Source organism: Podarcis raffonei, chromosome 12 (genome assembly GCF_027172205.1).
Source record: "Podarcis raffonei isolate rPodRaf1 chromosome 12, rPodRaf1.pri, whole genome shotgun sequence".
NCBI classification, from domain to species: domain Eukaryota; kingdom Metazoa; phylum Chordata; class Lepidosauria; order Squamata; family Lacertidae; genus Podarcis; species Podarcis raffonei.
In genome coordinates this window covers 40,917,736-40,944,804 of record NC_070613.1, presented here as the reverse complement: position 1 = coordinate 40,944,804, position 27,069 = coordinate 40,917,736, and the positions used below count along the sequence as shown (strand labels likewise).

The window sequence follows — 27,069 nt, the reverse complement described above, 5'->3', positions numbered from 1 at the left end:
TTTGCAAGTGCTAATCAAGTAGACGCCATCCCAGATAAAATCAGGGAGTATGTCAGCAGCAATTGTTTTTTACATAGCTATTGGAATTGCTTCTTGTGAACTGGTTATTGTAGGGCAGTGGAGACACCTCGGATTTTAACCCTGCCAATGTCATCCTGGAGACGATGATCTTTAACAAAGGACATTAAAATTGGATGTGTTAACAGTATCGTTGTGCTTCCCTTTTCCCATGGCAATTGATCCACAGATAGCATACTGGAGCTGGCCCTTAGGGGGAAAAGAACAACTCGGAACTAAAAGCAACTGTAGATTCTTTAGTTTTATGCAAGTTCAGAAACATGCGGAGCTGACCTGGGTCCACTGCACAAGGAGCATTACAAGAAGTGCATGTTATCAGCCACAGTGTTTTGTTTTTTTATTGAGTGCTTTAATAATACAAGTGTACATCAACTGATCCACAGTCAAAAGTGGCAGGTCCCTAAGAAATTTACAAGCACTTTTCTTTTAAGTAAATCAAAATACGTATCATCTGGTTCAACCCAGCAGCCTAGTGTTTGGGAAAAGAGCAGGCTGGTGTTAAAACACAGTCTTAGTAATGCACAGTGATTCTTAAGTTTTATGCTTTTTTTTTTAATACAAAACCGGTTCCCAGTAACATGCACCCACCATTAAAGACTTCCGTACAAAAAAATAACCCTAAACACTACATTTAAGTAGAAACAATATATAGTTCTGAGTTTTGTTTGCTTGTTTTTCCCCCAAAGACACAACAAAGAAAAAAAAATACATTAATACAAAGCTTTGTGACAAAGCTCTATACTATTACAGCTCCAACATTCCTTGCACTGTAACCCCAAATTCCCAATCTACTGTATATTTTAAAGATACAGTTTTCAAGTTGAACAGAAAAAAATAAAATAAAAGAATAAAAATAAAGGGGGAAAGGGGACAAGGGCAATCAACTTTGTCACAAAATGCTTCCAAACGTAATAAAAATAAGAAGGGGAGGGCTATTGATGCACTTGGTGAATGTGCTTGCACAGGTCCAGCATGTTCCACAGCAGATTCCTATGTAGCGTATCTCTTGGTCCACTGTCTGGCCATTCTGTCATGCTCTGCTCTGTTTGTCATATACTGAGTAGCAATACTTCCAACCAGGGGGTCAGCTGAAAAGGGAGAAAACCAGTCAACCAATTGCCATGCTCTAAGCGAACTGTTCATTCTGGCCACAATGCAAAAGCAACAGCACCCATGATGCCAGATCTGAATGTTAGAATAAAGGAATAACACTGACTGAGAAGGACTGCGCCCTATCATCTGTGCCACAGACAGAAACCAAAGTGACCCCCCTGATTCTGAAGGGTGTTCCAATCACAATACTCCATGTTGCATGTAGTTTGCAACAAAGCTCTCTGGAGCAGGAACTATCATCTTCTACGTTACTTTGCAAAGTGCTATGCAAACTTATGGTACACAGTCTACAATAAACAATATATATCCGATATGACCCAACCCTAGTTGCGTTTCTGATGGGCAGATAAATGAGACAGCCTTCATTTGGATGCAGGAGTGACTCGTGGTTTCATGGAGACCTCAGTGCCTCGCTTCTTTACTAGCAAATGGCGAGATGCAGTTTGGTGGGTTTAGGAGCAAAACTTCCACTCTACCTGTCCTAATGCAAATCCAGTGTTTCCCCCCACCCCAAGGCTCCCTTACGCTTTTTGCCATTTTCGACAATGCAAAATTTGAAGGTGGAAATACCAGCAAGCTTCATGCATGCACCATTCACTCCCATGCAAAACTGTAAATGGGACCGGAGACAAGGTATCTCATTCTCATGGCATCACTTTTTTCAAATTAACAACAACAACAACATTAATAACAATAATTGATGATAATAATAATAATAATAATAATAATAATAATAATAATGCAGATGCTATCATTTTATAATTTCTTATTCCTCTATCACAATTATTGTTTTGCTGTTTTGTTTTACTTATTTCCTTGTTTTTATCCTGTATTTTATTCTGTGAACGCCCTGATATCTTATGATGAAGGGCTGTATATAAAGCTAATAAAATAAATGAATAAACCAACACACAGCAATAAATCCACCGAGTTGCTAGCAAGAATCAGAAAGCAGTTAACTACAATTTGCTCCCTGATGGTGCTGACACAGTTTACAAGTCAAATCTCACGTCGCTTGTTTAAAAGGGACAAGCACGTGCCTGCCTTGAGTGTTCAGAAATAAAAGGCTGGCGATGTAAAGCCAGAGAGGGGAGATCTTCTCCTCTACATCTTTTGCAGATTACCGCAAGAACGTCAGAAGTTTCAGGAGCAAATACCTCTTTTTCATTTCCTCGGCACGGCTTGCTTGAGAAGAACAGCGGTGCTTGCCAATGAAGCTGCAGCTGTGCGTCAAACTCAGTTTAATCACTGCGTATGGCTGGAGGTTAATTAGCTGCCATTCTTATTACTATTTGTTGTTCTAATGAAGATTTGCATAAATCCAAACCTACTGGGTAACTGATACATATCGTCCCCCCCCCTTCGCGAGGGAAAACCTGCATGTTTTGTATTTATATTTTTGTGGAAGCACTCGCTGCTGCCTTTCCATTTGACCTGATCTGCTTCTGCCCATTAGATGAGTAGTGAACAAAGAGCACAAGGTTGCTTATCATTGCAGGGCCCCCGCCAGGTTTCTGCCTTTAAAGTGGGCTGGGGCAGGCTAAGATGAAGGGAAGACAGAGGGCACTGAAAATTGCTTCCAGCTGACAGAGAACAGAGAACACTCTGTGTGTGTGTGTGTTTCTCTGAGATGTGCCTGGGGTATTCTCAAAGCAATTCCCCCACTGAAAGAAAAAAGGTAGTCAATTTGCTTCTCCATGTTCAAAATCAGATTACAAAGCATGACTAATCTGACAATTTGTTAAAATTGCACCAGACCTATACTGGGTCTAAAAGAAATGGGCCTAAAGCCAGAAAACAGCACTGCCAGAAAAAAAGATTTTTTTAAAAAATAAATAAATTCCATCATGCCAATGTGAGTTCTCCCTTAAAAGTCCCTGTATGAATCTGTTTTGGTTTTAAAGAGGAAACACCATCCCATGAATGCACAATTGTTATAAACAAAGAAATGATCCAGGCAAGAAAGGAAAAATTCAAAGAAAGCATTTCGTATGAACTTGGCATTAAGTAGTTGGATAAACCCAGCTCACACCAGCCGTAGAGTATTAATTCCATCACTTCCTATGAGCAGTTTAAATATTAATTAAGGATTGAGAGATGCGGGTGGCGCTGTGGGTTAAACCACAGAGCCTAGGACTTGCCGATCAGAAGGTCGGCGGTTCAAATCCCTGCAACGGGGTGAGCTCCTGTTGTTCGGTCCCTGCTCCTGCCAACCTAGCAGTTCGAAAGCACGTCAAAGTGCAAGTAGATAAATAGGTACCACTCCGGCGGGAAAGTAAACGGTGTTTCCGTGTGCTGCTCTGGTTCGCCAGAAGCGGCTTAGTCATGCTGGCCACATGTCTGCGGACAAACGCCGGCTCCCTCGGCCTATAGAGCGAGATGAGCGCACAACCCCAGAGTCGGTCACGACTGGACCTAATGTTCAGGGGTCCCTTTCCCTTTCCCTTAAGGATTGAGAAACTGGGTTAGTCCACATTACATGGAGGCTGCATTTTTAACATTTTAACATTTTAATATTTTAATGTTGTTTTTTAATTTTGTTTTTAAGTTGTATTCATTCACCTTGTTTTATTATTGCTTGTTAGCCACCCTTGGCTGGGGAGGGCGGGGTATAAATAAAAATTATTATTATTATTATTATTCTGGAACCCCTGGCTTGGATGCTCACTCCTCCCTGCATGAGCTCTGTTTAGTTAGTAACTTTCTCATTTGCAGCAAACCACAACTTGACCTTGTATCCCAAAACAATAAACTATGGTTTGTGCTCACCCTGCTAAACCAGGATTGTAAACCAGGGTTGATTCTGGTGTGCTGCAGATCATCAATGCATCATTAAACTATGTTTTGCTGCAAATCAGAAATTAACTATTTAAGTAGAATGCACAAAGAGAGGAAGAAATTAAGGAGAGTGTGCGACGCCTGAGCTTGTTCCCTAGTGCCAAACCATGTTTGAGCCATGGTATTAAATTAAGAGAAAAACTCCAGGGTGGCTGAATCAGCAGAAAATCTTTTAGTGCAAAAAGCAATTCAATTGATTTGTCGGTGATTTCCCCCCAACACTAGATAGAAAAATCAATAGCTGCTATCTTTACCATCAAGACGTATGAAGTACTTATTATTGCAAATAAAAATATGTTACTGACTTAAATAGATTTTAGTATTGATAGCAAAACAGACAAACTATTCCATCTATTAATATTTTTGACAGCTGACACTGAATTAATAGGGATGCCACTCCCAGCGCCCCTGCACTTTAACAGAAGCTTGGTGTAACAATTAAGCAGGAAAAGTTTTCCCCAGCATGCTCAATTTCTGCATGCCAGATTTTTGTTAAAAACACAGTAGCAACACAGGTACTTTTGGTTAACCATTTGCTAATCTAAATCACTGTAGTAGCTTTTCATGGATAACTGAAGATGTAAATCTGTTATATCACCATCCAGCTATATACAATACAGTGCAGAAGTCTTACCAGGGTTGCAGTCTGTAAGAAGTGAGCAGATGGAAAGAAGGACTTTAGATATGGTTAATGCTGGACTCCAGTTGTCTTTTAAAATATCCAAGCAAATCACTCCTTGACTGTTAATATTACAATGATAAATTCTTGTCCGGAATGTGACCTGGGGAAAACCAAGAACAATTGAGTAGATATCAAATATATCCTGCTATTTATAATAAATCAAATATATACTGCTATTCGTAATAAATACAACTTGCTTCAAACTGTTTTTTATTTTGTGTTTAAATGTTGTAACCCAGCCTGGGATCTTAGGGTGAAAGGCAGGGACTAAACAAACCAACAATTATCCACACTAATAAAGATTTCCACTCCATTCCATCATATAAACAAAAAGCTATCTTATTTGTTCAAGTTCTGGCCCTTACGTAGTCAAAACAGCACCATTCTCATACAAGAGGGAGGTATCAGCAGGCTTAGGGGGACTGTAATGTTTGTAGTAAAGGTAAAGGGACCCCAGTAAAGGTAAAGGGACCCCTGACCATTAGGTCCAGTCGCGGACGACTCTGGGGTTTCGGTGCTCTTCTCACTTTATTGGCTGAGGGAGCCGGCGTACAGTTTCTGGGTCATGTGGCCAGCATGACTAAGCCACTTCTGGCGAATCAGAGCAGCGCACGGAAACGCCGTTTACCTTCCCGCTGGAGCAGTACCTATTTATCTACTTGCACTTTGACGTGCTTTCGAACTGCTAGGTTGGCAGGAATGTTTGTAGAAGTAGAAGCAATTTTTAGAAGAACCACCCCCCTCTCTCTTTCTCTCTCCCTCCCCCCCCATGTTTGTTGGGGGAGGAGTCAAAGCAGTCCAATGTGTCCTGAGTGTGCTTAGCATGGACTGCTGACTGACTGTTGACAGGAAAAAGCATAAAAACAGGTGGGTGGAATGGAAGAGAGCATGGCTCTCTGCACTGTGGCTGGTCCCACATGGTATCACAGAGACCTGATTGGCTTGAACAAGTTGGGCCATTTTGTATCACTGGACCCAAGCATTGGAATTCTCTTTCAGCAGAGATATATGCTGACTTTCAGGTGTCTCCTGAAGACCTTTTGATGCTAACGGGTCTATGCAGCTTTATTGATTGAATAAATCAATATTTAAACTTTATTGATTAGCCATTCATCTTAATGATTATTTTGTATTGTTTTTATGGTGCTTCCATAGAATCACAGAATTGTAGGGACCCCGAGGGTCATCTAGTCCAACCCCCTGCAATGCAGGAATCCTGCCCACAGCTATCCCTGGGTGGGCTCAAACCACCAGCCTTCTGGTTAACAGCCATTGTGCCAATTGCATACATTACTGTACACCACCATGATGTTTCATGGGAGCTGGTTGACTATAAACATTTTATAAAGAGGGAAATATAAATATTATAATCCCATATAATATGTTTTTTATTTGTGTATTGCTGCTTGCTTTCTATGTCAGTATATATTTGTCTGGGTCTCGTGGTGTAGGCATGTGAGTGGGTCGTTGGTTGAGGATATGAGACTGAATTATGGGGGTAGTTGCAGAGCGGATTGGAGGTTGTGTTAGAAGAGTGATGTTTGAGTATCTTATGTAAGAGCATGCTTGAGAGGAACTGAGTGGAATGCACTTTTAGATGTAGTTACATTAAGTTGCGTTTATGGTTGTATAGGGGGCTGGGAATTTAATTGGACTGCCTTGCTTAACTTTATGATGGATTGCACATATGGTGGGTTGGAAAGAGTGGTTTTATTTTTCATTCAATTGGTTGCTAATTACGTTGTTTCAAAATGTGGCATCTTTATTTTATTTTTTTATAGATGACTTTCATTCGTGATGTTTCATTTGTGATGTTTCAGAAGATATTTCGATGAGTTGTTAATTACGTTGTCCTGAAATGTGAAATGTTTATTGTATTTTTATAGTGGATGTTGTTTTAGGGGATGCCCTACTTACCTGTTAATTGTGGTGCTCTATAATGCACATTTTAAAAAATTATTTTTTAGTATTTGATGTTTATTATGTCTTAACATATGCAGGAAATTGCTTTTATTCTGTCTGAATAAATATTTACATAATTTAATATAAATAATACAATGCAATATGAATAGTGCAAAATTGAATGTAGATTAAATTAAAACAGGTCGGTGGGGGGGGAGGGAGAGATAGTTTTAACTATCCTCAAAGGCATAGTTTTGTATATCCTAGATGCTGAGTGACCTTTAGGTTCTTGCATGACATGGTATAGGACAGACTTACACTTTTCCACAAATCCTCAACTCCAGACAGTCTCTCTATAGAATCAAGAGATGACATTGTCAACTCAGACTTTGTGAACTCTAGTTGCATGAAACACCATGAGGTCTTCAAATAGGATTTGACATTGCTTTTAAAACAACAAAGAAGTAAAGTCTAATACATAACAACTCTAACATCGCAAATACTTTTGAAAGCCATTGTTTTATTTCCCGCCACCCCAATTTTGGAAAAATGCCAGAATCTAACCAAATTTTAAAACATTTCCCATCTTTGATCACTTGCACAAACCCACAGTTTTTGACTTTATTTCTTGGGGAACTTCCTTAAACTATATACACAGTACGGTGAAATATGTCTATTTGTAAGTAATTTCACTGTGTTCATTGGGTCTTGCTCCCAGGGATGCATAGGACTGCAGCCTTAATATTTTAAAAATAGTTATAATGAAGGAAAGAAAGGCAAACAACAACAACAACAACAACAACAATTTATTATTTATACCCCGCCCATCTGGCTGGGCTTCCCCAGCCACTCTGGGCGGCTTCCAAAAAAAATATTAAAATACTAAAAAGGTAAAGGTAAAGGTACCCCTGCCCATACGGGCCAGTCTTGACAGACTCTAGGGTTGTGCGCTCATCTCACTCTATAGGCCAGGAGCCAGCGCTGTCCGCAGACACTTCCAGGTCACGTGGCAAGCGTGACGAAGCTGCTCTGGAGAGCCAGCGCAGCACACGGAAACGCCGTTTACCTTCCCGCTAGTAAGCGGTCCCTATTTATCTACTTGCACCCGGGGGTGCTTTCGAACTGCTAGGTTGGCAGGCGCTGGGACCGAGCAACGGGAGCTACCCCGTCACAGGGATTCGAACCGCCGACCATGCGATCGGCAAGTCCTAGGCGCTGAGGTTTTACCCACAGCGCCACCAATGCTGTACTACATCAAACATTAAAAGCTTCCCTAAACAGGGCTGCCTTCAGATGTCTTCTAAAAGTCTGGTAGTTGTTGTTCTCTTTGACATCTGCTGGGAGGGCATTCCACAGGGAGGGCGCCACTGCCAGGCCCTCTGCCTGGTTCCCTGTAACTTGGCTTCTCGCAGTGAGGGAACCGCCAGAAGGCCCTCGGTGCTGGACCTCAGTGTCCGGGTAGAACGATGGGGGTGGAGACGCTCCTTCAGATATACTGGACCGATATAACCATGAGCAATAGCCAAGGTTTGTTCTTGAAATATTTGTCAATTCTGTCTAATGAGATTGGATTCTGGGTCTTTGACATCACCTGACAGACATCAGACCATAATGGTCATTTTTTCTTCGTATAATTTTAAAAGCAGCCATGGTTTTGTTCATTTCCTTTTGTACATAATACAATTCTACACGTGTATCAAGACTGGTTCTGAAACTACTGACTTTTCAGTATAAATTATTAATTTTACTCATCCCTTACCTTGGGTGGTTTAAAGGGATAGTCTGGTGAAAAGGTAATATCAAGGAAAAAAACTCCTCCCTCATACACAGAACCTGGAGGCCCAAGTATAGTTGATCTCCATTCATAAATGTTGTCTCCCTTAGGTCCAGCACTGTAAAATAAAGTAAAGCATATTTAATAACTGAAAAATAAAACTTGTGCAGCACATCAGTTATATTTTTCATAAGTATTGTTTTCAAAGTGGATTAGAACTGAAAATAAATCACATTTTTGGACCTGTTTATAATTAACTGTGTATATGAGGTCATTTTCTGTACCCTAAAGTAGGTTTCCCCACCCCCAGAAACAGTTGTTAGACATTCTGTATTACTTTACATTGTCATTCACGTTATCAATTTCTGTTTTCTTTTTTAAAAAACTAAAAAGACCAGTTAAGACATTCTCTATTAATGTACCTTGTCATGCACCTTATCACTAGGTGGCATTGTAATAACATTATTTTGAAGGATATGCTACCATAAAACTTTGGCACCTTGACAAACAACATTGTTTCTGGACACCTAAGCCATTCCAGTAACAGATGACTTCTTTATTCCTTAATTACGACACTATGTATTGAAAGTAAAAACAAACACAAAGAAAAATGATTTTTCTCTGTCTCTCTCTCATACATATTATCAACTAAGATGTTCCTAATGTACACAGCACATAAGCACAGGTGGCATGACAAGCAACATTTTAAAATAGATATCTAAATCATTCTAGCAACAGAAGGCTACTGCAGCCCACAATTATTACATAATGCACTGAGAAGTGGAAACTAAGCTCAAGAAAGAGTGCTCAGACCAGTTAAATTATGAAAGATGTTGTCTGTAATAAACACAGCTGCATAAACCAAATCCATACACACCTTACAAACTCTTTTAAGAATTCTGATTATCACAACTTACATCTAAAACTCATGTTCTTGTAATAAAAGGTAAAGGAAACACAGAAGTAAGTTTAGAAAACAGCAAATTCTCTCTCTCACACACACAATTATGTGGTAATTTCAGTCTAGGTATCAAGACTCTCCCTTCCCCAAGTTTACACTTTGAGGGCAAAAATTTAAGAAACAGCATAACTTGTTGCTAATCCCCCCCCCCACAAGTATGCACATTATACGCGTTACATACAGCCAAAATATGAAAAGCACAGCCCTATGAATTGCAATACATTGCTTTTTTTTCTTTTGGAAAAACCATATTTATTTTTATTTTATAATTATCAATAATGAGATTTTATCTGTAATAATGAAAAACATTCAAAATACAGGAGGTGCAGCAAGAAAACTGCTGGCACATTTGCAATGCAAAGCAGGTATGGTTTCAAATTGGATGGGGAAGCCCATGTTGAGATTCCAGCATTGCAGGGGGTTGGACTAGATGACCCTCAGGGTCCCTTTCTACTCATTTAAACCAATGACCCATGCTGGTTGTGGCTGATGGGAGTTGGAGACTGATGGGAACCTGGAGTATCACAAGTTAAATTACACTGTGTTTCTGATGGATGCTTTCACTTCTGATACTATTCACAATAAACAATTATAGTTGTAACTATATTTAACTATAATAATTCCTATAAAATATATGGTGACATTTGCAAGGACAGTGTTCTTATGAAAAACTTACATCTGTCTACTTTAGGATTCATGCAAACTTGGGTCTCCAGTTGTTTTTGGACTACAACTCCCATCATCCCTAACTAGCAGGATCAGTGGTTAGGGATGATGGGAATTGTAGTCCAAAAACAGCTGGAGACCCAAGTATGGGAAACCCTGGTCTACTTCCAAGCTTTTCAGACCAAGAACCTGCACTCAATCCCAAACTGCAATGTACATTAATACCTCCGCGAACATCCGCCTTGTCTAGCGTCCATTCCAGTGAATGTCTGCAGCAAAACTGGTAGTACCGGAACGGGTTACTTCTGAGTTTGCTGCTCGTGCATGCGCAGAAGCACTAGATCGCGCTTTGCACATGCACAGAAGCGCAAACCACTCCACGCGCATGCACAGACACGGTTCTTTGCCCAGTGTCCTTTTTGGCTAGAGGACGGGGCTCCGGAATGGATCCTGGCTGCAAAATGAGGTCCGACTGTATTCATTTTTTAAAAACCCTAGATACAAAGGAAGCGGGTGTCCTATATTTTTAATATTTCAAACTGAAGAGAAATTTTGTAAAGTGTGCTTTTCATGCAGGGTGAAAATACCCATAGAAAAATATTCTCTCTCTCCCCTTTGGGAGGGAGGGACATAAATTTAATGATATCCCACACAACTTCAGAGGAAGAAAAGAGTGAGGGTGTCATTGGTGCAACACACGTCAAATCTGGGCAAGTCCCAAGTATCCAGTTGAAGAAACAATGGTTTAAACGAGGGATGCTAACTCTTTTCAGCCTAAGGGCCACATTGACCCTCAGCCAACCCTACGGAGGTCACATGATGAAGCAGGTTTGGCCAAAGTGCAAAGGTATGCACATCATTTATTATTATTAATAGTGTATCCTTAAATTCATTAGGTTATCAGTTCATTAATTCATTAAGGAAAACCGTCTCCACACACTTCCTCCATTGCAAGCCAGAGGATCTTTTCCATTTACTACTTATTAATGAAGTATGTGGGACGCGGGTGGCGCTGTGATCTAAACCACTGAAACTAGGGCTTGCCGATCAAAAGGTCGGCGATTTGAATCCCCGCGATGGGGTGAGCTCCTGTTGTTCGATCCCTGCTCCTGCAAGTAGATAAATAGGTACTGCTCCGGCGGGAAGGTAAACGGTGTTTCCGTGCGCTGCTCTGGTTTCGTCAGAAGTGGCTTAGTCATGCTGGCCACATGACCCAGAAAAACTATCTGTGGACAAACGCCGGGTCCCTCGGCCTGTAAAGCGAGATGAGTGCCGCAACCCCAGAGTCGTTCGTGACTGGATTTGACTGTCAGGGGTCCTTTAATGAATTATGAATAATTTCTGCACCCAACTCCCTCACTTTCCCTCCAATAATTTATGCTGGCTTCAGCATAGGGGATACTTACTGGTAGTTCTCTCTTTTTTGAAGTTGCCCCCCTCTTTTTAAAAATCGCTGGCTTGCTCTGCCCCACCCCATAACCGTCCCTGATGCCTGTGAAGAAATACAATCTCCCACTGCTCTCAATAAGTGCTTCGTGTAGCTTTGGCTGCTCTCAAGAATGATTGCAAGAGATTTTATCTCTTTGGCAGGCGTCAGCCTGCAGAACCTGATGGACGCAGACGTTCTTAAGGGCTGCGGAAGTGCTCTTAGCAAGGAAGTAGAAGGCAGCTCTTAATACGGAAGTGGTAGCTGCTGCTTTGAAAGGGGTTGCAAAGGATTTTAGGGTATTTATCCACCCTCCCAACTGAACATGCCGACAAAAGTTTTGGGGGATTACTAAACATTTTCTGGGCAACTGGGTATGGTTTTCCCAGGAGAACAATTGTGGCTTACATATTCAAAAGGTTATTTTCCAGTTCTGACTAATCAGAACCACTGCTTATGTGGTCAGGAAATCCAACGTTTCAAACACATAACTTTTTGAACAATCTTGGGACAGTACTGTCACTGCGGTGTTGGGCTATAATTTGGCCCCATAACTGAGCTCCTGATGAAGAACAGGCAAAAGGCAGCCTCATTATCTAGTGTCCCCCGTCCCCCCGCTTCAGTCTTAATGCAGTAACGGCTGAAAGTCTCCCAGAGAACCTGGTTACAAAGCGGCCAAAAAATACTGCATTTAAAAAAACAAAAAAAACACAGAACAAAGTTGACGGTTATTATTTTAAGTAAACAAAAAACAAGCCCTAATAACCTCCTAACAGAATGTGCTGATTTCAATTCCTCTTCTAAACAACCTATAGTCCTAATTACTAAAATTATCAGTAATTTTGCTATTGATTTTTGTGGTCCCCGCTTGTACAGCTACCACCACTCTTTACTCTCTGCTGATATCCAAGGTACAAAGTTTTTGCTAATGAACATTGTAAAACTGTATTCTTTTTCTGGAAGGGGAGGGGAATATGCTTTTTAAAAAAACAAACAGGAATCAGGAATCAGTAAGTGTAATCTACCTTGATACCATATTTTTATTTAGTATGTAATTAGTAGCAGGATCTTCTGCTGCAATGTCTACTACACTAACATTAACGGAGAATTGTCCCCCCTCTTTTAATTACTATAATTCAAGATTGATGAATAAAATATTTATGTCTAAATCATTATTTCACTTTGTTCCTAAGTAAAACCTTCTTCTATTTGAAAGATTTACAATATGCCTCTAGCTTTGTTGTCCACCACGATAAATGAATAATATCAGATATTATTGTCAGTCAAGACTAATGGTGGTTCTGTTGTGAACTGCTGCTCACTATTATTCAGCAGAAAGAAATAAGATTCGATTTAGCCACAATATGGCAATATATTTTCAGGGCATTTCTTATGAAATAGTACCAGCTACAACTGAAATAATACTATTGCAATAATGTACTCAATAAGCAGAGTGTAAAAAATAACTATATCCAGAACAGATGAAGGCTTTTGGCTATGTTCCATGCCTTGCAATATAACCAAGGCATGCAATTATCACATGGCATCATGTCGTGTTCAATGCTCAACTATTCATTTTGTGTGCTGAAAGTTAATAAAACCCTCTTAACTGTTATTCCTTAGGCTCCCTTCAATAAAATATCCAAGTGCATGATTTTTTGCCTATAACTGAATGATGACTACTGTTTAAAGCAGTGTATCAGTTCATTAGTCATGGTATCTGCATTAATTTTCTGTAATAGCTGATAACGTTTCACAGATTTCTAAATGGCATACTTTCCTTATGAAGTGGGATGCTGATCTTATTGTATTATGAAATCTTTTAGGGATTAGAAAACATACGTAGTTTTTATTTTAAAGGGAAAACTGGTCTGTTTAAACAATTGAAACAGACACAGCATTGCCATTCATTCGCATCTGACAATGTCTATATCAGGAAACTAGCTGCCAAATGGAATTTAATTTACCCAGTTCTCAGTTTGCATTAACCTTTGAGTAATAAAGCACAGCTGAGACTGCTATAAGAATAAACTAGAGAATGAATAATGAAAGGGACTTCTGCCGTCCATAGAAATACCAATCACAACTTGACCGGGAAGGTTTAATTGTTACTGAACAAAAAGGTGGCTAACTACTCTTTATCAACCTAAAAAAAATGGATGTGCCACAGCCATAGCACACTTTCTAAGCATGCCTAAGAAGAAAGACCCTGTAAACAAGAAATAATGGAACATAGGAAGCTGCTTTATAGGCCAGACTATCAGGCAGGGAATATTTTCCAGCACTACCTGGAGATACTGGGAACTGAACCTGGGACCTTTTTCATGCAAAGGTAATGTTCTACCATTGAACTACGGCCCCCTCCCTCCAATTCATATATAAAATGTAAGAAATGAAATGCACAGTCATTCAACATCAGATGGTCAAGCTAGTATTTTTCCAGATTTTCCATGATATAATTACCAGGAAAACTACCTAGTGGTATTGTAGAGAGAAACTTATTTTTTTTTTATAAATGCTTTTTATTTCCAAAAAAACAAAATAAAACAATCTTTACAATCATTCTTAGTGTCATCTTATTTACATTGAGTAGAATTACGCCTCGACTTCCTTCCTTCCCAGTTGCGGTTTTCTTAATATACATCTTCTCTTACAGTTTCTTCTACTTTTCTATACACGTCACAAGAGTTATGTTAACCCAGCTGTAGTTCTTAAACTTCTACAGTTGATTCCTATATGTGTTACAAATTTACCCCATTCTTCTACAAACTTTGCCCCTTTTTGGTGTCGAATTTTATATGTCATTTTCACTAATTCCGTATATTCAAAAAGTTTAGCCTGCCATTCCATAACTGTTGGGATCTCCGATGACTTCCATTTTTGGGCTACAAGAACCCTAGCTACTACCATAGCGTATTAGAATAATTTATGATCCTCCTTTTTTATTTCGTCCCTAGTAAGAATGCCTCTGGTTTTTTCGGGAAAGTGTACCTAAAAAGTTTCTTAAGTTCATTATATATTAGATTCCAAAATTTTTTCATTTCATCACATACCCACCACATATGGTAGAGATCCCCGTCCTTACGTTTACATTTCCAACAGGCTTTGTTACCCATTTTGTACATTTTCGCCAATTTGACCGGGGTAATATACCACCGGTACATCATTTTTTCCAGGTTTTCCCTTAAAGTGGAACATGCTGTAAATTTCATCCCTTTATTCCATAAATTTACCCATTTATCATATTCTATGTTGTAACCAAAATCAATTGCCCACTTTACCATCACTTCTTTTATTAACTCGTCCTTGGTATCCCATTCTAGCAGAAAATTATACATCTTGGATAAAAGTTTTGTTCTTCCTTCCAAATTTTTTATTTGATATTTACATTTTTTCTCACTAAATCCTAATTTTTTATCCTCATTCCATAAACCATTTACCTGATGGTATTGTAGCCACCCTATCAACCCATCTTTTAATTCCTTGTATCTTTTGATTTTCCATCCACTCTCCGTTTTTACTAATATATCTTCATATGTTATTCTCTTTCCTTCCATGTTCAGTTTTGTTGTTGTTAATATATCTATTGGTGATAGCCACCATGGTGTGTTTCTGTCTAGTAAATTTTTATTTTCCCCCAAACTTCATACAAGGCCCCTCTGAAAATATGATTCATGAAACCTTTATGGACTTTTGCCTTGTTATGCCTCTATGTAGAGAGAAACTTAAAATGAAGTCACACAAACGAGAACAAAGGAATTAGATAGGATAAGTCACATTTTTCAGACTCTGTCTTGTTGAAAACCCCACTTATCTAATTTTAAGGAAGCAGCAACATTTATTTATTTGTTATTTTTTTAAAACAGCAACATTCTCCACCATACATGTTTTGGGCAACTAAAGGTGAGGCCTGGAGTCGGCAATCCGAAGCAATGTTAGAAACTCAGATATGTAATGGCACCTTAAATCTAGGTTATGGTCGCCACAGCGGAATGTCTATTCACCAGGGGGGTTAGATGATCTCAATGTCCCTTTCAACGCTACAATTCTATGATCTCAACTACATTGCTGGCTGCAGCTTGCTCTTGCGACAATTCATTTGTCCCAGTATGCAAGAAGGAGAAACACACACAGTGGAAATGGAAATGGTATTAACTATGGACTAAGGCAGAGGCTTTTAAACTGTGGTTGCCAACCTGGTGCCCAGAAATCTCCACATAGTCACACCTGGACTACATAGTCACACCGTGCCAATAGCAAAACGCACCTGGCAAATTTCAAACACTGTTCCAAAGATACCAAATATAACATTCTGATTCAGGGATTGGGACCCTGTGGCCCTTTAGACTACAGCTCCCAGAGTCCTTGAGCACTGCCGACATTGGCTTGGTCTTGATGGGATTTATCCATAGGTTCCCTAGTTGTGTTCTATTTCTGTCTTTTTTCAATCCATGTTATCACTGAAAGAAGCCATGTAACTGGCATAAAACATGCCTTTAAATATGCTTTCTGTTTTTCTTGCTTCTCAACTTTCCTCCTCAAAGCCTCAATGTTAAATGCAATTAAATGCTTCTACTATTTGCCAGTTCTGTCTGCTTCTCACAGCACACTTATTGTCAGGCCCAGCAGGGAGCTGCTATTAATTGGCAGATGCTGAAACAAAGGCATGGTCCAAGTAGGCAGAACTGTAGCACAAGATCTGTTGCTATTGCCTTGGGCTACACTCTTCCTCTGGCTTTGATTTGCTTGCTCCAGCCTGACCTTGCAAATCAGCATTCAAGGGCCCAGGGGCAGGGCATACTTCCAAACAGGTAAGGTTGAGGTTGGAGTAAGGCAGGGGCATAGTCAAGGACAGCTGGGTCAAATTCAGGTAAAGCCAGTAAAGCAGGCCAGGTTGGACTAGACTACTCAAAGACTGCTCAGCCTGAAAAACCAAGCATGGGACAACAGTTATTGGTTCCTTGGGTCACCCATTCCAGAGGGGTTTCAGAGCAGCAGTAGCATCTCTAGGCATTATATGAGTGTGGCTAAATTGCAGAAGACTTCAGCCCAATTATTCCATCTGCACGACAGCTGCCCTGGTGGCAGAGTCCCATGTTCTAAACCCTCAGCGCCTTACACAGATATTGTGGAAAACCAGTTGCAGCTGCAGCCATGGTTGGTAAGACAACTTTGGATGAAGGAAATGCTTAGTTCCGCACTGCATTTCATTCCTTAATGCTCTGGTAAAGTATATTAAGATGGAGATTTTTAAAAAAGTGCCGATGCCTGGAAAACTGCTAAAGAGGCCAGGATTGAGAAGAGGAAACCTGGAAGTGTGTGTGTGTTTGTAGTGAAAAGATTATGGATTCCCACTTTATACTGGCAACCATGAACTGAAGAGCAACCCCCTCTCAAATTCTAAGTATATGGCGGAGGTTTCAGTGGTTGAGTGGTGAGAGAAAAACTCTGAACATGATCCAAGACTTTCTTTTCTTCCCATATTTGAAGACTCAGCCCCGGTACTGAACATATTGGGCTCCCACTGTCTTCCAAAGCAACTACTCTATTTCGAACTTAAAAATGGAAAGCGTAATGCTGGTGGTCAACAAAAGAGGTTTAAAGACTGTCTCAAGGCAAATCTAAAAAAATGTAGAAAAAAAGGAAGAAACGTGCTAAGAGGAAGGCACGCTTGGCAAATCCACACCGTGATCAACTCCCACCCGGGAACCAATGTCCCCACTGTGGAGGGATGTGTGGCTCCAGAACTGGCCTCCACAGTCACTTACGGACTCTTTGGAAAATTGTGTTTATGGAAGACAATCTTACTTGGCTATGAGTGATCGCCAAAGAAGGAAGAAGAAGAAGAAGACGACAACGACTATTGTGGAAACAACTCCATCAGTAGCTCACTATCCCAATTCAATGTTCCATCTTTGAAAGGTAAAACCCTAACTGAGGTGGGCCCAGGGTATCTTAGGGAAAAGGTACGCTGTTATTAATGTCCCCATAATTTCAACATCAGCTAAGGAGTTCCTTTGCATTTGGAGACCCCCATATGCTCACAAGAAGCAGGGTTTTCCTGAATGATTGACTCTGGGACACTTGTCTGAAAAGAGACCTGTTCTCAGTCACTGTAAACAATACTGAGCTACAGGGACCTACCTCTGTTTAAGACATCTTCCTCTGTTCTTGTGTAAAAGATTTTCAGTGTTTCAATAATTAATCACTGAATTCATTAAATGCATTTAATAATTTAGCAATACAAATCAATACTAGTACATTTGCACATGTTTCAAACAGCCCAGTCCTATGAGTATTTATCTGCACCACAGAATTCAATGGGTAAACATGCTTAAGATTGCACTGAAGCTTTCTGCATATTTTTAAGTTAATACAGAAGAATTCAAAATAAATAAGCTCCATTCAAAAAGCAGATAGCAGTGATTAGCACCACACTTTTTCTTTTGCAATTAATAATGCTTCATTTTCTTCTTTACTGCTTTTTCACAATTATTAAGCCATTTATACACTCACAACCCCCAAGGGAGTGACAAGACACCAGGCTTCTCCAGAGAAAATTCCCATATGTGCAAGTCCTCTGCAGGAGAATAATTCTATCTGCTTTAACACAGGAGAATTTAATTGCTCTCTTCTCTGTGTGGACATCTGCCGAATATGCTGAAGCTCCAGCATTTTATATTTCATGTGATTTATACAGCCATTCAATGCTGATTGTGCTGGCGAATAATCCACAGACCTCAGTGAAAGCAAAGAATCATCTCAGCATTTGAAATGATATTATCTTTCAATAGACTGATTCAGATGGACACCAATTTTGAGAAAGGGCAAGCTAATCCTTCTAAGACTGAACTGTCCCAGCTCTTATGTGTGCTGTTGCTGTCAACCTCAGTTAAATTAATCAATTTCAGTAGCAAGACAAAGCTCCCTGCTGTAGATCCAGCTGGAAATGGCTGAACCATAAAGATAAGTCGGTTCATGTAAGCACTGATTAAAGAGTTTAGATGTATCCTTCTAATATTTAGATTGCTCCTTACAAGCTGCAACACAGAATGGAGAGTGTATATATAGCATGAACAGGCAAGATTTTGTAACAGCAATGACTTGTCAGAAATTGCTATCTACAGTTACACGTCTCATAAAATAGATGATATAATTTATTATATATTATATCATATTCACTGGGGATGTTGAAACAGCAACAAACTGTGGTGTGCCAGTTCCACACATTAATAAAGGTTGCAGTATACTGCCGTCTTGCAGGGTAACCCTGCTAAAAAATACCATGTGGCTATTTTAATAGCAAAATACACATAAACAAATACAGGATTCAGAATGCTGCCAAAGAAGCTGACAGGCTAGTTTTGAGAAAGCAGAAGCTTGTAGTTTCCCTATCATCTGTCTGCCTCCAACCATCCTTTCACCCCCCCCCACTAATTCCAACACTATCTGAGAACAAATAAAAAGAGGTACTAATGAATAGAGGTGTTTACAATAGTAAATTGGGCATAATGGTACCAAGACCAGGGGTAATGAGAGTTCTTCTGGGACACGGTAACAAAAGGGGGGGGGGGAAACACCCAATGCCAATTGCAGTCAAGCATTCAAGTCAACTCTACTTAGCAGAGAAGCTTCTGCTGAAAGAGCTACACCTTTGCTCTTTGCAGTATCGGTAAATATTGAAAAAAGCACAATGCGCATTACTAGCAAATGGAAGGTCACCTACAGTTTCAGAATTGCAGTCAATGCTACGTTCTGTTTCTTCCCTACATTCCTAAATATCCGTACACTATGAGGCAAATTCTCAGTTTTTCTGGCAATCTCATTGACTGATAAAGTGTGTATTTAACTGAGGAGTGGCCCTCATTCCCTCAAAAAGACTGAGAAATAGGCCAAAACAGGGGGTGCGCATACTAATAATAACAACCCACTAACACATCCTGACAGGGACGCGGGTGGCGCTGTGGGTTAAAGCCTCAGAGCCTAGGACTTGCCGATCGAAAGATCGGCGGTTCGAATCCTCGTGACGGGGTGCGCTCCCATCGTTCGGTCCCAGCGCCTGCCAACCTAGCAGTTCGAAAGCACCTTTGGGTGCAAGTAGATAAATAGGGACCGCTTACCAGCGGGAAGGTAAACAGCGTTCCGTGTGCTGCGCTGGCTCGCCAGATGCAGCTTGTCACGCTGGCCACGTGACCCGGAAGTGTCTGCGGACAGCGCTGGCTCCCGGCCTCTAGAGTGAGATGAGCGCACAACCCTAGAGTCTGGCAAGACTGGCCCGTACGGGCAGGGGTACCTTTACCTTTTTTAACACATCCTGAGCAAGGAAACAAACATTGTGCACCAAGAAAAGATTGGGTCCATGGCCAATATAAATACCTTATGTGGTGTATACAGGTCCAGACTGCAGGTGGGATGGGTACGCACCAAAGTTAATAGAATAAATCTTTGTAAACCATTGAAAATAAATTCAATTTTATCTTAAATGTAGCTACCTAGGTTAAATATTTTCGGTTTCGTCAATGGGCTGGTTTCTACATCAGGTGAAACCAACGCATGTATTAATGCGGCCATGTAAGCTCCCAGGGAAGAAATTACAGCCACTTCATTCCTCTCTGGTTGTTTTGCTCCTGCGCTGTGCTGAGTTAAACCATGAGTTGGCTGGCTTTATCAACTAACCCCAGACTTGAGATTTTGCTGTCTGTCTCCAGTTCTCTCCATGAACTGTAAACCAAGAACATTTTTTTCAAAGCTATGGCTTGACTTAGTATGATTTCCAAACCAATGCATTTTAAGCTAGTAGCTTCTTGAAGGAAACCCCAGCTGGAAAGTTATGTATCCAAGACATCGCTCAATAAATATGTGTGAAAATGTAATCATTAAGATTAGAGAGCTATGCAACTGATTGCAAAAGTCTCCACAGAACTGCATTTTACAATTTCCCTTAACTGATATGTATTTCCCATAGAAATGACAATGGCAATGCTACAGATGTTTATTTTAACCAGAGCTGTAATTTGTAGAAAAAATTACCACCTTTTCAAATCAGTCAGTTGGCAGTTTCTTCCATAGGGATTATCATGGAATTAATCCAACTATCAGGTAAATTTAAATATAATATATTCACTGTTGATATCCAAATAAAAAAGGAAAGCATATGTCAAGGGTATCATCTGCATACTGGTGGACACCTAGCCCAAACCCCCTGATCTCTCCCAGTGGCTTCATATAGATGTTAAAAAGCATGGGGGAGAGGACAGAGCCTTGAGGTACCCCCCAAGTGAAAGCCCAGATGTCTGAACACTCATCCCCCAACACCACTTTCTGAACACGGCCTAGGAGGATGAAGAACCATTGTATAACAGTGCCCCAGCTCCCAACTCCTCTAGATGGTCCAGAAGGATGCCATGGTTGATGGCATCAAAGGCCACTGTGAGATCCAGCAGGACCAGGAATTTGAAACAGCTTTCACCTCTGTCGCTAGCCTGTCAGAGATCATCAACCAGCACAACCAAGGCAGTTTCAGTCCCATGACGAGGCCTGAATCCTGATTAGAAGGAATCCAAATGGCCCACATCCTCCAGGCATGTCTAGAGATGCTCAGCAACCACCTGCTCAAGTTGCCCAAGAATGGAAGATTTGAGACTGGGCGATAGTTGGTCATGATGGTTGGGTCCAAAGATAGTTTTTTAAGAAGCGGTTTTTAAGAAGCTTCTTTAAGCGGGTCTGGGAAGACTCCCTCACAGAGGGAAGCATTCACCACCCCATGGAGTTGATCATCCAGCCCTGCCCGGCTCACTTTTATAAGTCAGGATGGGCAAAGATCAAGAAGACAGGTGGTCAGTTTCACTTGTCCAAGCAGCCTGTCCACACCTTCAGAGGTAACAGATTGGAATTGATCCCACATAATTTGACTAGACAGGATTCCAGCACTCCGCTGCCCCAGCCCTGCTCCCACAGTGGAGTATACATTTTTCCAAATCTGAGCAACTTTGCAAAAAACTTCACAAGATCATTGCAAGAGATCTTGGGGTTCTCACCTGGCCCCGATGACAACAGTGGTTCAGCTAGATTGTGAACCACCTGAGTCTCCTGCTGCTATTTTCTGCAGATGCAACAGAGGCGGAAAAGGAGGTCCTCTTTGCCGTTGCTATCACCACTTGGTAGGCTCGACGTTGAGCTCTATCCAGTGTTTGGCTCAATTCAGAATGAGTTTTCCACCACCAGCGCTCTAGCTGTCTCAGTGATTGTTTCATTGCCCTCAGCTCTGGGGAAAACCATGGGGCTGACCGGGCTCCATGCGATCAGAGAGGGCGCATCGGAACCAGACAGTTGATAGCCCTGATTAACTCCGCATTCCAACGTGTCACCAGGGAGGCCATCAACATGAGATAAAATGTCCCGTACCACTCTCTAAAAAGCATTTGGATTCATTAAGTGGCAGGGGCGGACCATTCGGATCGGTCCCACCTGCCTGCGGAGTGCGGGGGGGGGGGGGTTAGAAAAACTCATGGAGGTAAAGGCAATCAATGGATACTGTCCACTAGTTGGAGGCAGTGTGTTTCTGAGTATCAGTTGCTGGAAACCACAGGAGGGAATTACTGTGCCGAGTTTCTATTTGCAGACTTCCCATAGGGGTTTCCCATAGGAGATCCAGCAGTTTCTTCTTATGCTCTTATACTTAATGTCTGTTCTGTATGGAGTTACAAACCTACTGCTCAGAGAATAAATGTATGGAAAAATCTGCAACCCTGACTTAGTGGCCAGGATGGAAACATGAGACTTGATCCAGTATTTCTGTGCCACACCTAAAGCAAGTAAAAAAGAAGCAGTTTTTATAAATAAAACGGTGACAATATATCACTATTGCTATTGCATTAGGAAAGTAGGTCAATACCAAACACACAAGGTTTCTTTTCCCCTTCCCTCTTGAGAGTCATCTGAAATTAAATAAAATTAGAGATCAGCTCCAAACAAAAGTTCTGAACCAGTACAAGGCTTGATGTTTTGTCTACATATTGTCATCTGCTTTGGTACATGATCAAGCATTATCAAAGTGAAGCTTTTTAGCAATTAAGTTTTGTAAATATTATTTCATGGATTTCATTATTCCAAGACAGTGCAATATTTCTGCCAAGAAAGTAGTTTATTATTATATCAACTTGATAGAATTCTGTTTAATTGTTTTGACCATGAGTTTTGTTTTTAAAGTTCAGCAGTTCTTTCTAGAACATCAGTTTGGATAGTTGGAAATGAGCCAGAGGCTGATGGGGGGACGTGGGTGGCGCTGTGGTCTAAACTACTGAGCCTAGGGCCTGCCGCAACAGGGTGGGCTCTTGTTGTTCGGTCCCAGCTCCTGCCCACCTAGCAGTACAAAAGCATGTCAAAGTGCAAGTAGATAAATAGGTTTCCATGCGCTGCTCTGGTTTTGCCAGAAGTGGCTTAGTCATATTGGCCACATGACCCGGAAGCTGTCTGCAGACAAACGCCGGTTCCCTTGGCCTATAGAGCGAGATGAGCACGCAACCCCAGAGTCGTCCACGACTGGACCTAACGGTCAGGTGTACCTTTACCTTTACAAAATAAGCACTTCCTTGAAATCTAAGCTGCCACTTTTTTCAGTGGTTTAGACTTCAATTTGCTATCTAGTTGCCTGGTGGTATACCCCAATGAACTCAATGGAAATTACTTTTGAGTACCAGATTTCACTGTAGAATACTATGCATATATTTAAGGTGTAAAGTGCTGTGTGATTTGTGTAGAATGCAGTATATAATCTAAATTAAGAAATTAAGAAAATATAATCTATTTTGAGAAGCATAACAAGATGTGTAAAGGATCCTACAACTCATTAAGTAAGCCACTTTTGAAATTAATTTTAATAATAAAATCATACTCATATAAATGTAGAGTTGGAAGGGTCCAGGAGGGTCATCTAGTCCAACCGCCTGCAATGCAGGAATCTTTTCCCCATCGTGGGGTTTGAACCCACAACCCTGAGATTAAGAGTCTCATGCTCTTCCAACTGAGGTACCCATTAATGCCCACAATTAAGATTTGAAGCACTATTAAAGCTTAACTTTAATTTTGTGAGTAAATGAAACATTCCACATTTAACACAAACTGGGAAGAAAATCTTTTCACACTTTCAAATATAGCTCTCTCTTTGTGTGTGAGGGTGAACATTTCTGTTATTACCAGTAGAATAATGCATAATATAAAAGATTATACCCTGGGGCATACTGTACCACTAGTAGATAAAAATGGCTGAACTCAGCTTTAGGGGAAAGAAGAGAGTGATAGATGAATCCCATTTTCTTTAAGGATAGAAAAGACCCGGAGGATTTAAATTATAGAGGTCTACTATTCTGTTAAACACAGGCTTGAATGTCTTGCCAAAAATTGCTGCCCTGCACTCTGAATCTTTACTAGAAAAATCTATTTATTCCAATCAAACAGCTCTTATTTATTTAAAAAAAGTACATGACAGCTTCTTCACTGTGTCTTCTTGGAATGGCTGAATCTTCTACTTCAGTATCTCATGATGCAGCAAATACTGAGACTCAGAGGTGGTATTGATCTTAGACAATGAACTAGGACATGTACGAACCAAGAAGAAATTGCTTCTCTATTCCCCGTCCCAGTAAGGAAACAAATGTTAATGACCCGTTGCCTTATCAATGGCTAAAGGTACCACGACTTCATGCAGCCAGAAAAATATACTGTAAACTTCCAGCTTGGGGTGGTAGTGGTACTGCAATACTGTAACATGTAATAGGAATGTTGTGCAAAACCTGTGTAACTTCACCATGAAACCTTTCCTTTTTATGATGGTTTATAAGTTTATGGTGCTACACTGTCAGCTGAGCCCGAAAGTAGCATTTGCAAGCTGTATGTGGAACTGTAATGTCTATTGGAACTTTGTTTTTATATATTTTACAACTTGCATGCTTCTGTGCACAACTGAAACTTCACAACCTTGCTGCTGTGTAGGTAAGGATGCATACTTGGGTGAGGAATGTAGAGTAGGAGGGGAGAAATAAGCGCTTCCACAATATCACATGGGTTCTGATAAACTATCCTGTGTATCTTCTCACTATATTTATATTTGCATTATTGAAGGCTTATCTCATCCTACAATCATAAAACCACTGATTAGATTGTGAACTATCAAAAGAGCTACTTCCTATTTCCCTGGGACAACATAAAATCCCATTTATGAGCTTCACTGAAGTTTTTCTGATACAATGTCCAAGTAAGGCTGCTTAGGATCACAGTCTGCATCTGCTTTTTAATGTTTTTATTTGTGTGTTTTTACCCTACACTGTTCTTGCTTTGTATTCTAACTACACTCAGTCGTACTGGAACTTTTATCTCAGCACAACATGATATCCTTCTGTTTAATAGAGAGATTGAAATGGCAATCAATCGCACTGAATGTTTTTCTAATCTTGCTTATCGCTTTTAGCCTTTCACAATCTTTGTGTCTATTCTTACTGCTAAACCACATCACATTGATAAATCTCATGTAAGCCTTTAGAAAATATTTTCCTCCCTGCCTAATAAACCATTAAGATAGCATCTCCTGTTCATTAGGGAGGCAAGCATTCAGGGCTTCATATTGATGGATCTGCTTAACATTTAGTTATAGAAAATATCTGTGTCTCTTTCTTACTGGTGGCAATAACGGGTAGCCAGTCTGGAGATTCAGCTTTGGTACTAACTGTACCACCTAGGACCACACGGGAGAGGTTGCATGCTAAGCCATATTAATTTCTATGAATATGAGCTGCATTAATGCCTATGGTGGCATTATCACGCTTTGTCCTCCTTACCTTTTATTCTAAATGAAAAGCATGTTCCAGGAAAACAAAGCAGATAGAATAGGTAATCTTTCTGAAACCAAACGAGAATGGCTTCAGGATGGATAACCTATTAAGAGTTCTTTGAGTGTGTCAACAAGCATATAGATAGAGGTGACACTTGACACTGTCAAAAGCTTTTTCACAGTAAGTACGCAGACAACCTCACCAAAGACTCCTGAGTAAGCTCAGCACTCATGGATATAGCTATAGATTCTGTGTGGACTATGTGGGGTGGGGGGGAATAAATCTAGATTCTGTGTGGACTATATAGAAAACAAATATTTAGTCAACATTGATTCTAGAATAAAATATTGTGTGTACAGAGCCTGAGCCTCTTTTGTGAAAATGTCTCTCCAACAAATAAATGCAAAGATGGATGTGAAGGTACATACATGCCATAAATGTAAAACACATTTCTTCCCCAAAATAATGGGGACTGTAATTCCCACTCTCAAAGCTCAACAGAGGCAGAAAGGGTTGTTGCGCAAGAGCAGGAATGAAATATACAAGCCTCTGACTCATTTCCAACTTTCCAAACTATCACATCTTCTGCACTCTATAAAATAAAATGCCAAAAAAGAGAGAAACTACTTCCATATTATAGTGAATCAACCCCTCTCCCGTTTATGTTTGCATATTTCAGACAAGATTCTGGAGCTTTACAATGTTTTTGATCTCTTTAGAAGTAATCTTTTTTTAAAATTTATGTTACTTGCCAAGTCCCCATTCTAATAGGGAGAGCAGCTGCTTCCTCACAATGATGTGCATATTTCTTGCTTTTAGAAGAAAATTTTGTTTATTAATAGTAATCTATTTTTCATAGCATAACGACTTGTTAGATAATAGAATAAAAACACAGCTTTCATTTCATGTGTGCGCTGCATTCTTAAGAGAGAGATGCAGTTGAGAGAGAATATTCATGCCGAGGGCAGAACTGGAAAGTGCTTGATTTATCAGCTACAAAGAAGAAAAGAAAGGCAGAACCACCAGATCCAAGTTATTTGGTTGCCACCCATGAAAGAGGCCTATACCTTTAAATGCCTGGCTCCAAATTGCTCTTAAGGTATGCATGCTGCACCACCTTCCTCCCATGGACACCTGGAAACTGAGTACAGGGAAGGCAGACTAACCAGATGCTTCGCTAAAGTTCACCTTGGGCCAGACATCAGTCTAATTGAACTCACTTGATTCTTATGAGAATACAATACAGATAAGCCCATATAAAGATAGGGACATAAGCGTCAAATGTGACAAAATTGCATTTCTCTCTGCCCACCCTGACCCCAAAACCAGGCTGTGAAAATGTTGTGGATGGCTGGGTCTGATCCATGAATCAAATATGGCTAACTTATGGCATAGCTACCTTCATAGTTGGAAATGTAAGTACAAATATCAGGGTTTTGACGTACACACCATCACTGAAAAGCACAGTAGGGTATGTAAGCACCGTATGAAGTACGAATGATAAATGAACAGTATCAGCAGTGGAAATAAATATTTTGAAAAATTATTTTAGTTAACTATCATAAGGTTTATGAATACACAAGCGAGGATTTATGCTTTTTATACAAGCATCGCTCCTCAATATTTCCTACATGTATCTAACAGCTAGGTATGCAAGTGGATGAAGGATGGGAAAATGTTAAAGAATTCATACTATCATCTCTTGTAAAGCAAGGGAACAATCCATCATGTGCTGCCCATGAAGCATCATTCATTTCAATGAGGCTTTAGCAGGAAGGCTGTTACTCTGTTTTCAGAATTATC

The 27,069-nt window shown here is 40.3% G+C and overlaps 1 protein-coding gene across 2 annotated transcripts in view; it reads right to left on the bottom strand.

Moving 5' to 3' along the window:
• Positions 1–390: 390 nt before the first annotated feature.
• The window catches only part of LOC128424126 (ubiquitin-conjugating enzyme E2 E2), a 123,679-nt gene continuing 97,000 nt past the window's right edge, over positions 391–27,069 (bottom strand). For both annotated transcript variants that reach the window (XM_053409995.1, XM_053409994.1), the window contains 3 exons: positions 8,373–8,505; positions 4,664–4,811; positions 391–1,166 (listed from right to left, as the gene is read on the bottom strand). In XM_053409995.1, coding sequence (XP_053265970.1) covers positions 1,069–1,166; positions 4,664–4,811; positions 8,373–8,505 — 379 coding nt within the window. In that variant the 3' untranslated portion in view covers positions 391–1,068. The remainder of the gene's footprint in view (positions 1,167–4,663; positions 4,812–8,372; positions 8,506–27,069) is intronic.